The 11,760-nt window shown below is 56.3% G+C and overlaps 1 protein-coding gene across 7 annotated transcripts; it reads left to right on the top strand.

Moving 5' to 3' along the window:
• The first annotated feature begins 493 nt into the window (after positions 1-493).
• On the top strand, positions 494-11,539 carry LOC117158557 (uncharacterized). Of its 7 annotated transcripts, none has more exons than XM_033337597.2 (8): positions 494-708; positions 4,949-5,454; positions 5,515-6,256; positions 6,643-7,191; positions 7,561-7,686; positions 9,052-9,198; positions 9,795-10,105; positions 10,175-11,539. In XM_033337597.2, exons 2-8 carry the CDS (start codon positions 4,955-4,957, stop codon positions 10,266-10,268), a joined length of 2,469 nt encoding a protein of 822 aa, XP_033193488.2. In that variant the 5' UTR covers positions 494-708; positions 4,949-4,954; the 3' UTR covers positions 10,269-11,539. The 7 variants fall into 7 exon arrangements, with proteins under 7 accessions (XP_033193488.2, XP_076474550.1, XP_076474555.1 ...); XM_076618435.1 differs by having other exon boundaries at positions 495-708; positions 9,052-9,187; positions 9,781-10,105; XM_076618439.1 differs by lacking the exon at positions 494-708 and adding an exon at positions 1,170-3,926 and having other exon boundaries at positions 9,052-9,187; positions 9,781-10,105.
• The last annotated feature ends 221 nt before the right edge of the window (positions 11,540-11,760 follow it).

The following is an 11,760-nucleotide window of genomic DNA, read 5'->3' as shown; positions in this document are numbered from 1 at the left end:
CGTTTTTTAGCTTCTTTTCGTATACGCGACGGTTCGCGTATCTCGTTGATCGGGAAGAGACGCGGACGATCCGGTACGACCGGAGAAGAAGAAGTCGGTTGCCGGCGACGAAAGGAGCGATAAATCGTTCTTCTCTTCTCCCTCCAGCCAGCTGCCTTTCCTCGTCGTCCGCGTTGCCGCGTGGCCCGTTTCTCGCCCGAGAAAGGATTTGCAAAGGAGGCGAAAGGGCGGAGGGAGAAAGATGGAAATGCGAAAAGGGGAGGATCCGGTGCAGCGAGACCAAGATGGCGGCGAGCGAAAAGGGAGGCTAAAACGCGATCGATGCGACGAGTCGAGGGAAAGCGCGAGGGAACGAGCCGAGGCACTCGTCTAATCGTGTTCGGTCAATATTTAACGCGGTTCGCGTTAACGTTGGCGGTCGCGCGTGCTTTCCCTCTCCCACGTTTGCTCGAATCGAAGCTTCGGTACGACGCTACCAGGCGGCAGCCGACCCGAATCGTCGTAGGCACACCTTGGCAGCGCACCTGTGTCAAGCCGCGCTTTCGCCACCTTCGCTGTCGAATCGTAGCCGCGTCTGTCCCGCGAGTCGACCATCGACCGTCGACGCGACACAAATCAGAGCTTCTTCGATATCGTTCGCCGAAACCGACTACCTGTATCACGGAACCTCGTTCACGCGAAACGTTTCTCTCACGTTCTCCTATCACGGTAAGTTCAGTCTTCGTCCTTTAATTTTCCCGCTTCGATGTTCGTCCGTTTCGTTCTCGCAGCCGCCTCCTTTTCTTTTCTTTTCTTTCTCTCTCGCCTGCTATTCTCCGTTCTTTCGGCCGTTTTCTCGCGTACGCTGGTTCGTCGGTCGCGCGTCACCTCGTGCTAACAACGGCGACGGAAGGGAGCGCGCGTGAAGCACGTAGTGAAGGGAAAAGGAAAATCGCGAGAGAAAACGCGTGGAAACCGGTCGGTCGCGTGGCTCGGTATACCGTTGGACGATCGGGCGAACTGGAAATTTCGTGGCGAACGTACCGCGGATCGAAACGCGGCGCCGTAACACGCCGAGTATGGGACGGTATTGCGTGGCGGCGCGGCGTGCTGAGACGCGGCGAGTCGTGGCAACTCGAGACACCAAGACGGATAGAACGATATTTGGAAAGACGTAACTGGCGGTCTGTTTTGGTAGCGCGTGCACGATCCAGCCCGATCGGAACGAAACACTTGTGTTTTACGTTCCGAGTGGATCGACGACACTTGTGGCTCGGCGGATCGTCCGATTCGTCGGGTAGCGCGGCCACGCAGACTGCGAAAGGTCGAATCCTTCTGCTCGATTCGGGGGCCAACGAGACGCGAGAAAGCCGCCGGCGGTCACGAGTGCCAGCCGTCTCGACCAAGTCTACCGCGAAACTATACGATATCGAGACGAGATACCCCTGTGCGCAGATATTTTATTAATCGTTGAGCACATAGCCGTGGTAAGATAATGGAATAATATCGGGCAACAGCCACGATAATGCTCTGTTTGTCGCTCGAGCGTTAATTATTGGTCTCGGGAGTCGCGTGGTCGCGAACGGAACGCGGCGCATCGTCCGCGGAAACGCGCGACCCGTTCGTTGTCGAAATTCGTGGGACGCGTTCGCGCTGCTTTTGCCGTTTACGCGGAAACGCGGCGACGCGAGCGGGGCACGGAGGCGAGCGCGAGAGCGAGAGCGAGAACGAGCGCTGTTTGTTCGTGGAAACCGACAGACACGGCTCGTTCGTTGTAAATTATTACGGTAATTGGCGTTGTAAAACGCGGGATCGCGCGCCACGGACCCGTTCCGATGGATCAGGCGTTATCGCGCGGTCGCGCGAATCGCGTCGTAAAAAGATTTAGACGCTGCTAGCGTTCCGCGACGATTCGAGACGCGAAGAGACGAGACACCGCGCCAAATCCATCGTCAAACTCGGTTTCGTCGGACGAGCAGAGAGAGAGAGAGAGAGAGAGAGAGAGAGAGAGAGAGCAGAGCAGCGAGAAACGCGTCGCTCGAATCGAATTGGGAAGTCGACGACGAGATGGAAAGTTACGGGAACCGCGACGCTCGATTCGAGGAAACGCGATTGCGTAACGCGATCGAGACGGGTACGCGTCAACCCTCGGCGCGTGCGCCGCCCGATCTTGCCACTCGGACACCGTCATCGCGTTCCAACGAAACGAAAAAAAATTTCGTTTCTTACGCGATCGCGTACGCCTTTTCGATATCGTTCCGTTCGCGCGAGCACGTACGCACCCACACCGGCTCACCTGGGATTTTCACCGATTTACGCCGATAAGAATTTCCTACTCGACTGATAAAGAAAATGGCCTCGTCGTGTTCGCGATTCCAGTCGTGACGCAACCCTGTGCGTCGTCTTTCGCAGCCGTCGTCCTGCCGAAAAAACGAAAGAAAACGCAAGCGGAATCGCGTGCGCGTGACGCGCGATCGACTCGTACCATCCGTCGACCGGAGCTTACCCGGTTTCAACGGCCACAGCGATTCGCCACCCCGTGCACATCCTCTTTCGTTCGCTCTCTGTTTCTCACTCGTCTCTCCGCGTTCGTCGGATGCGACGATTTCAGGATCGAGATCGCACGCACCGCGCGTCGCGGTATCGGCGCGTAACGATCGAACGACCGCGACTCGGACCGCCGATGCTAACTCGAAATGGCGACGACTGACGATCGGCGGTCAGCTTCGAGACGTCCTCGCGAAACTCGACCGCGGAACTAGAGACACGGCCCTACGCCTTCCTGGCGAACCCGACGACTGAAATTATCATTTTAGCTGATATACTAGCTAATGTAAGGATGCAGTTTTATCTCTTATTATCATGGGAAACGAGATAAATCGCGATAGTGTCGTTTATTTTGACAACGGCGTGCCTCTTGCCGATGGCTCGACATCCCCATCGGTGGCCGCCGCGCGGCCACATCCACGCGTCCGCGTCCTTCTACGCGTCGCGTCGCCCTCCGTTCGTGCAACCTGCGTTCGGCCTTTTCTTTCGTCGTCGTCGTCGTCGTCGTCGTCGTCGTCGTCGTCGCCCAACGAAGCTCGCGTTCGATCGTTTCGCGTTTCGCCTCGCCGTTTCGCTTTTCGAACGAAACGCGCTCGATCGAAACGCCGTCGAAAACGGACAGCATCGTGACTCGTTCGTTGTTTCTTATCGTTCGTTATCAACGATATAACGCGAAGCGATCCGCTCGTTTCCTTCGTTCTCCGATAAACGACGAATTTTTCGATTTCGCCGGAGATACGCGGCGAGGATGGATGGATGGAAAATTTCTCGCTAAGCCGGTGGTGGCTGGTGTCCCTCGACCGACGCCATCGACCACCTTTCGCCGATCACCCGAGAAAAAAACGCGCAAGGCGGAATAGAAGAGGCGCGACGAGTGATTCTTCGAGCGCCGTTATCGCGATCGAGCCTGGCCCGAGAACGTTTTTCGATTTTTATCTCGATCGTTCGATTAATCCGTATCTATGGCGAAACGCGAGACGTCGATCGCCGTCACGTATGCCTCGCTCGTGGATTTTTTTCCTCCGCGTCGTGCGGCCAACGCTTCCTGCTCGAGAAACTGGCCGATCCATTCGCCCGGCGAATCGTTACCTCGCCGATGACGCTGCTTTCTTTGCGAAGATGAATCAGTGCCGTAGGGTCGACGACGCGACAACCGCGGCTCGTTCGTCGTTTGCCACGGACGATGACGGTGGTACTTTCGGCCGGTTGAACGAAAGACGCGGGGCAGAAAGGGGAAAGACGAAATGTCGGTGGACGGAGGACGGGAGAGAAAAAAACAGAGAGAGAGAGAGAGAGAGAGAGAGGAAGAGGGAGAGGGAGGAAGCGGCGATAAGCAACGGGTGCGAATGATTCACCGTGAGCATCCTACCAATACCGGGTAGCGAGTACCGAGACCCCGAGTACGTACCGATTCCGTGACGACAAAATGGCGTTGACAACGATGGCCGACGAGAAGGGCGAGGAGCGCCGGGGGACTCACGAACACCTCTCGCGATCCCCTCGTGCACCAGCTCCCTCCGCCCCAACCCCTCGTGACAAGGCGTTATCTCGCCCGTGAGCTAGCGAGCGGCCGCTCGTTATCGACGAACAAACAAACGGACCCCTCCGTTGCCTCTTTTCCACTCGATAGCCAGAGATTCTCGGCGCTCGTCTTTCTCCTCTCTTTCGCCAGTTTTCCGTGAAAAGAGAGAAAAGCAGAAACTTTGCTCGGCGGCGGCGCGACGGTTCGCTGTTGTCGCTCGGTGAATTCGCTCGATCGTTTTTAGCGAAACGAGCGCAACCGTCACGGGGGTGCGCCGCACAGTGCACGCGTAACGTTTATCCGACGTCGACGCGTTCGCGTTCGCGCGCGATTTCGATTGTCTCTCGGAAGGTAGTGGAGTCAACGGCTGGTTAACGCGGCAGCCCGTGCAAACGGAAGGAGCACCGGCGGCGAGCCAGAGCCCGCCGTCCCAGAGACAGACAGCAGAGAGCAGAGAGCAGAGAGAGAGAGAAAGAGAGAGAGAGAGAGAGGTACGGTCGCGTGCTCGGTCCGGAAGTCGAAAGTTTGACATCGTCGAAGGGAAGTGTGACGCGAGTCAGGGCAAACAGCCGTTCGTCGGTTTTTTCTCGAGACGGACGAGGCGCGCCGTCCGTCCCTTTCTTCTCCTGCCGCTCTTCTTCCTGTCGAAGCCCGTTGTTCTCGCGTTGTTCTCGACGCGAGCACGACGCGCCGACCGACCGAATTTCTCAGTTCGCCTTCACGAAACGCGAGCGAGTCGCGTGTCTCGAGAGTCGTGCCCCACCTCCGCGCTTCGGCCGACAGTGGTCGTTCGTCCGAGGACGACGACGACGACGACGACGACGACGGCGAACGACAGTCCTCCGCTTCGCTCTCGTTGCGTAGTTTCGCTGGAAAGATTCGTCGCGTTGGTGTTCGCAGGTCGCGATGAAGGAGACGTTGTCGAAGCAGGAGGTTAAACGCGAATGGGAGGACGGTCGAGCGGAAGAGGATTCGCCGCGTGTGGCAACGGCGGACGAGCGATCCGTCGAGAGTTCCAGGTCGGTGATCACCGCGAGAAGGCACGTGCGCACCATCACCACGGCCGGACACATCACCGAGACCGTGGCCGAACCCGAAGCGGACTCTCAGCATCATCGTCGATCGGTCGACGATCAAGCTCAGCAATGCAGATCGCGCTCGTATCAGGACGAGCAACAGCAACAGCAACAGGACCAAGGCTGCAAGCTGAGTATCCTGCAAATTGCTCATACCGAGGCGGAGATGCAACAGCAACAACAACAGCAGCAGCAGCAGCAGCAACAGCAGCAGCACGCTCGTTCTCGCGAGCAGTCGCTCGTCTACATGACGAGCAACGGACAGGAGGTGCGGGTGCAGGTGTCGGAAACGGTGGATCCGTCCGTGCTGACGGTGAAGGACACGGTCAGGTAAGCGAAAACGCGTGGTCGCGTCTGTCGATCTTTCAACGATTTTCAACGATTCGAAAGGTACGAGACGCCGGAGCCGGAGAGAACGGACGCGGATCGCATGTACGCCGGATACTCGGCGGACGGACAGCAGCAACAGATGCGAAGGGACAGTCACGCGATCGCGATCCAGGCGGTGCAGGAGAGACGCGTGGTTCAGTCGGCCGGCGGCAATCAGAGGTACAGCCCGCGAGAGGCAGGCGGCCAATCGAGCGGTGGAAACGGATCGACGGCGGTCGCGAGGTCGTATCATCAGGGCTCGTCGCCGGTACTGGTCGCGACCAACGAGGAATACGAGGGCGGTGGCGGCATGGCCGAGACGAACGTCGGGGTGCAGCTCGATTCACCCGCGCCACCGTCTTACTCTCCGCCGATCGGCGGCGACGGCGGTATCCGCGCGACCGCGGCTTCCGTGGGTCACCAGCAGCCGGGCCAGCAGCATCAAATGGTCACGGGATACGTGAACACCGGTGGGGTGAGCATCAAGTACGAGACCGAGGCGGCGAACGTGGCCGCGACGAACGCGGTGGTGGCAGCAGCGGCAGCGGCCGTCGGGGCCACGGTTCCGGTCGACGGTATCAAGGTGTCGAGCACGTACACGACGCTGGAGACGGTGCCGATTCCGCCGTCGCAAGCCGTCCAGTACCAGCAGTACATATCCGCCAGCGAGACGTTTCAACAAGCACCGACCTACAGCTACACGAAACCCGGCGATCAAGTGATCTTCGCGTATCCGTCTCAACTGTCGTCGCGAGTGCCCGGGGTAAGTAGGCTCCGTTCGATACTTTTCTCCGTCGTCTATCGTACCGCCGATTTCTTCGTCCGTTTGTCTATTTGCCCAGCGTTGCGATATTATTACGGGAATCGTATAAGAACAACGAAACGACGATGAACGACAACTACGAATAGTATTGGGTTGGCAACTAAGCGATCGCTTAGCTGCCAGCCCAATAGTTACGATCGACGAGTTCTCGCGTTCGGTTACTCGGTGGAGTCGTTCGTAGTCGTAATTTTGAGAGGGGAAGAAAGGAAAAGAAGAAAGAAAAAAGAACGGAGAGCGGCGGAAAGACGCGAAGAAGGTCGAATCGCACCGAATCTAACGTATGCGCGAACGATTGATATTTCTGTTAAACGAGATTGGTAATTTAGGTCGAGTCCCCTGGAAGCGCGTACATGAAGGGCGACCCGACGCTGGCGTCCTCGCTGGGAGGGTCGCGCGGCGTGCCGCCTCTTCACTACGAGCAGCCAGGCTCGCCGGGATCTCAGGTGACGCTGTACGGGACCGGAGCCGGATCGTACTCTTACACGAAGCCGAACACCGCCAGCGAGTACTGGTCGGCCGCCGGAACTCCGTCTCCGCCCGCGTTCGATTGCGTGCCGAGCTATCAGAACGTGGCGGCGATCTCCGTCGGTGACGCGGCCAACATTCAGCTGTACTCGGGAGGAGCGTACAGCGTGTCGACCGGTAGCACCACGGCTCCGTCCCCGTGGCCGAATCTGCCGTTGACCAACGAGGACGGTTTCGACGGAACCATCATGACCGCGGATCCGAAGGAGTGCTTCGGTTGCGGCAATCCAACGTCCAGCTGGAAGAGAGACGAAACCGGCCGTTTCTACTGTCATAGTTGCATCTACAAGATGAACGGGATAAACAGGTCGTCCATGAGATGCGGCAAACCCAAACAAACCGTCGCCACGGTAAACTTCTCGCATCTATTCGCGCGATTGCCCCTTTCGCCCGATCTTGCCTCTTCCCCTTCGTCGTCTCCTTCTCCCTCTCCCTCTTCCTCTTCCTTTTCTTCTTCTTCTTCTTCTTCTTCCTCTTCTCCCTCTACCCCTCCTCCTCCTCCTCCTCCTTCTCCTCCCTGTTCGTTCGTTGGCAAGCGTCGTCCGCGAAAAAAAGAATCGACGTTATCTGTTACCGAGAGCAAACAATCGCGCCGAGGCTCACGCCGGTTGTTGTTTACTCTAGTTTCTACGTCTCGAACGTTCCCATTTTCGCGTTCTCGAGTCCACGCGAATACTCCACCGCTCCGTCATTTCTCGTCCCCTGTTTTCTCGTTCTAGGCCGGTGTACGAAGGACGGGGGTTCAGTGCGCCAATTGCAGGACCAGCAACACGACCTTGTGGCGGCGGAACAACAACGGCGAGCCGGTGTGCAACGCTTGCGGCCTCTACTACAAGCTACACAACGTAAGTGTTTTCGAAGGATTTCGTCGATCGATGCTCCTTCTCTCCTCCGCCGTGCATCGCGAGCCACCGATTGCGAAACGCGACGACGACTCCTCGTCGACCGACGAATTTCGTCTCCCGACTCGAGCCGATTCTCTCTCTTTGTTTGTACAACTGCCGCGACCCATCGCCGCGAATTACTTTCGAAGCGAAAGCGCGTCTATGTCAGTGTGGCGCTGAAACGAAGGAAAGCAACGGGCGAACAAGCCGAATCCCGCTGTAAAATCTCGCAAAAAGATCCCGACGCTCTTCGTTAACCAGGTGGCGCGCAACGATCGCGATTGTTCGGCGATCGCGCGTCGTCGCGACATTCTGCGTCGTCGCTGGACCAGCGTAAAACCGTCGACGGGAAACCATGGCTGTTACACCGATCTAACGACGCGAGTTAGCTCCGATTATTTCCAACATGTCACCCTTGTTCCACGCGCCTATTCGCAAATCCAGATTCGCTGGTAGCGACGTCATCGATAGAATCTGCCGCTTCTTTTACGACCCACGGTCGATACGTAAGAAAATCGCATTTTTCGACTGCCATCGAGCTCCTTTCTCTTCCTTTTTTTTTTTTTTTCTTTGTTTTTCGCACGTATAATCGATCTAATATTTTATCACCTATATCGTTGGGAATGTTGTTGCCAAGAGTGGTTCTTTGCCGCCGGATTCTCTGCCAGGTAGTAAAGTTCGTTGTTATTACCTTGGGGGGGGGGGAGGGGTTAAGGAGAGCACACGCGCGCTATGTCGTCGATCCGTCGAAACTCGAAATCTTGGCCAAGAATCGAGAACGAAACGCGGTCACCGTTCGTGATCCCGGTTGCCCGTTGATTACTTTTCTTACGCAACTCGACGCTCCTCGCGTGGCCTTTATCTCGGCGTACTCGCCGGCCGACTCGTCTTCCCCCGGTTCTCCGATAATTGTTCCGAAAACATCTCGAAAACGCCAAGATGTGAAATCGGTGCATCGATCGTACACGCGTGTTACGTACGTGTACGCGATACGTCGTTACGAAATCACGAGTGCCGTGTTTCAGCGCACCTCGAGTGGTCTCGCCTCGAGAACTTGCGTTCGCTCGGCGTTCCGCGTCTCTGAAACCTTGACTGTTATCCGCGATGCATCACCGATGGTGCGTCGCGGTGCGTCCTTAATCGACTTTGATCCCACGAGCCGATCGACCGCGCAACCGTCTTATCGGTGATTTTAACGAGATCGTAAACGCCGATACGGCCGGCCGTTTATTATCACGTTTCGACGAATTCCAGTAATTTCGTGTTCGCGTGTGTCGCGGAAAAACTTGTTGAGTCTTGTTTTTTTTTTCTTTTGTCTTTGCGCAGGTGAACAGGCCACTGAGCATGAAGAAGGAGGGAATACAGACGAGGAAAAGGAAGCCGAAGAATCATTCGGGAATGAGCGGAAACTTGGCGGGACCGAGCGGCATGCACAAGACCGAGATTAAGTCTAACTTACTCGGTGAGTCTTCGGTGAGCAAGTTTGTCATTAAATTCCTTTTCCGTTCGCTTTTCCCCCAACGCGTCTATTTGTCTATCTCGAGACGGGTATCGATCGTCGATCGATACGGCTGGTGTACCTACGGATCGGACGAATCGTCGTTTCTCGGATTTCGTCCGTTCCTTGTAACTCGCCCTCTCTCCCTCTCTCTATCTCTCTTTTCTCTCTCTCTCTCTCTCTCTTTAATAATAATAATAATAGCGTCTCGTCGATGGAAGTACGATTTGGAGGAAAAACGATAGGTACGCGCGAATCGAAAAGGTACGATGACGATAAAATACGTAGCATCGCGTAGTATGTAGTCTCATGGCGGACCTTGAACGACTCGAAATTCGAGTCCCGGATCGGGAGTAAAGTCCGACGTGGAGCGACACCGCGCCGCGTTGCGAACAAACAAGTCGGATGACCGATCGAGATAAAAAATTCGCCGCTCGTTCTAAATGGAGGGAGGAGAGGGCGAAGGGAGCAGCGCGAATAGAGACGAGCGTAACCGAGCGGAGAGGAGCGAACGCGAAGGTAACGTTTCGAATCGTTGGTCTCTTTTCACGTTCCAGTGGACTCGCTGCAGTTGAACGTGTATGGGAGCGGTGGTAGTGGTAACGGGGGTGGGATAGTGGCCGATACGGAGGCGAAGCAAGAGGCCGAGAGCGAGGCAGCGACCGGGGCAGGTACAGACGGCGGTGGTGCCGGTACAGAAACCGGGGATCGGGCGGAGAACGAGAACGGAAGCGGTAACGCGTCGGGTGGGAACGGAGGATCCGACGAACGTCGTCCACCCCTAGGTACACCGACTACGGGGCGATCGGGGCACGCTAGCCACGCGCACTCGCCCCTCGCTTTACCTACCGCCGCAGTTCTCAATCGACAGACTACCCTTACGTAAGTGCGACGACTCGCCTCTTTCAGTTTCAGCGACGCTAACATTTCACTCGTTTTCTTATCTTTTAGCGTGCCACCGCTAGAGCCAATCGTTAGCCAAACCGGTGGCGATCTCCTCTCGGTTATAACTTCCACCACGGCTATCCACGCCGAAAGGTCGTAACGAGGACGAGAACGAGATGTACGAGAAGAAGAAAAATAACGCGGTAGAGAAGATCGCGTGGAAGGCGCCAACTAGCGCGACACGAGTGCCGCTTCTGCCAACGCGGTGACTGGAGAACGTCCGGGACGCAGCAACCAACTTCTTTACCGACCAAAGGTTCTCGGGCGTGTCACGGAAACGTCGTCGACTTTCTCGTCCTCGGTCACGTTCTCGTCGACGAAATGCGGAATGCTACGCGACTCGTCGCGTACCTGCGATTTTGGATTTCTTTTCTGTTTCCGGGCGAGAAACGATATCGTCTCGCCATCTGCCTCTCCCTCCCACCTTCTCTCACTCTCTCTCTCTCTCTCTCTCTATTTCTCTCTCTCTCTCTCTCTCTATCTCTATCTCTCTACAAATTCTTTCTATTTATTTTTATTTGTAAAACAATTATCAAAATCGAGCCGGTCGCGCGTTCGACTCGACTCGACTCGACTCGACTCGACTCGGTTGCGAACTTGGAACACACGCTCGAGATGCGCGCGATTTTACCGACGAATTTGACTTTACCGATCGTGCTCGACCGTACCGACGGATGCATCGCCACTTCGTCGGACGATTTCGCCCTCTGTGCGAGGAGAAGAGAAACGCGAGACCGCCTGGGATGGCCGTGTTTTTCTCTCGTTTCTCGACCCTCCTGTTCGTCGGCTCTTTCGCCTCGGACGCCTTTGTTCTTGGCGTTGGCCGAGTCCGCGAACGCTGCGAAAATTTTGTCCGTGGCGCGTTCGATCCGACGCGTTTCTTTGTAAATGTAAATACACGGCGTACCGATCGCAGCTGCTTTCGTTCGCGTACACCTACGTACGCGCCCGATGTATATACGCGATACACCGGCGTGCCAGCGCGCGTACGTGTTTGGTACGTATAGTATATGACGCGTCCGTGTACTCGCGAGAGAAACGAGTACACGTAGGTGTGCAGCGAGGCGAATTCTCCCACAAAGGGTAATATACGCGTGTTCGGACGTTGACCAAAGCGTGGACGCGCGAGCCGAAAATTGCGAAGGAATAATGGAAGCGCGAAACGTAGAAAAAAATGTAAAAGAGAAACGTATTTATTTGCTGGCACGTCGAGAAGCGCGCCACGACTCGTACGGCCGCGTAACGACAACGGTCGCGCGTGCCTTGCGAAACCACCTTCGTTCGTTTTGTAAATTGTAAAGGTCTGTGTAAAAAGCTTGAATAAAAGAAAGTCGATCCGATCTTGGTCGGATGCGGGCATTTCGATGGAAACGCGTTCCGAAATGGTAGTAAATGGTTTAGAGCGGCGCAAAGCGGTAACGACTGGTGAAAACCTTGAAAGAAACTCACGAAAGAAGGATGCGAGACGAGGACGAGCGGTCCACGAAACGGCGAGGATCGGCATCGCCAGCAAGAGCAAAAGGAAAGAGCGCGCGCGCGCGATCGAGCGGCTGGCCGCTCGGGAAGGCGAAATGGAAGGCAGGCAAACGAGG

Source organism: Bombus vancouverensis, chromosome 5 (assembly GCF_051014615.1).
Source record: "Bombus vancouverensis nearcticus chromosome 5, iyBomVanc1_principal, whole genome shotgun sequence".
Taxonomy (NCBI): domain Eukaryota; kingdom Metazoa; phylum Arthropoda; class Insecta; order Hymenoptera; family Apidae; genus Bombus; species Bombus vancouverensis.
The sequence above is the reverse complement of the archived record's forward strand: the minus strand, read 5'-3'. Positions and strand labels throughout refer to the sequence as shown.

Coding starts and splice junctions, on each gene's coding strand:
- LOC117158557 (XM_076618435.1), top strand. CDS start 4,955: ATGAAGGAGACGTTGTCGAAGCAGGAGGTTAAACGCGAATGGGAGGAC. Junction 7,687..9,051: donor TCTACTACAAGCTACACAAC/GTAAGTGTTTTC, acceptor GTCTTTGCGCAG/GTGAACAGGCCACTGAGCAT. Junction 9,188..9,780: donor GATTAAGTCTAACTTACTCG/GTGAGTCTTCGG, acceptor TTCACGTTCCAG/TGGACTCGCTGCAGTTGAAC.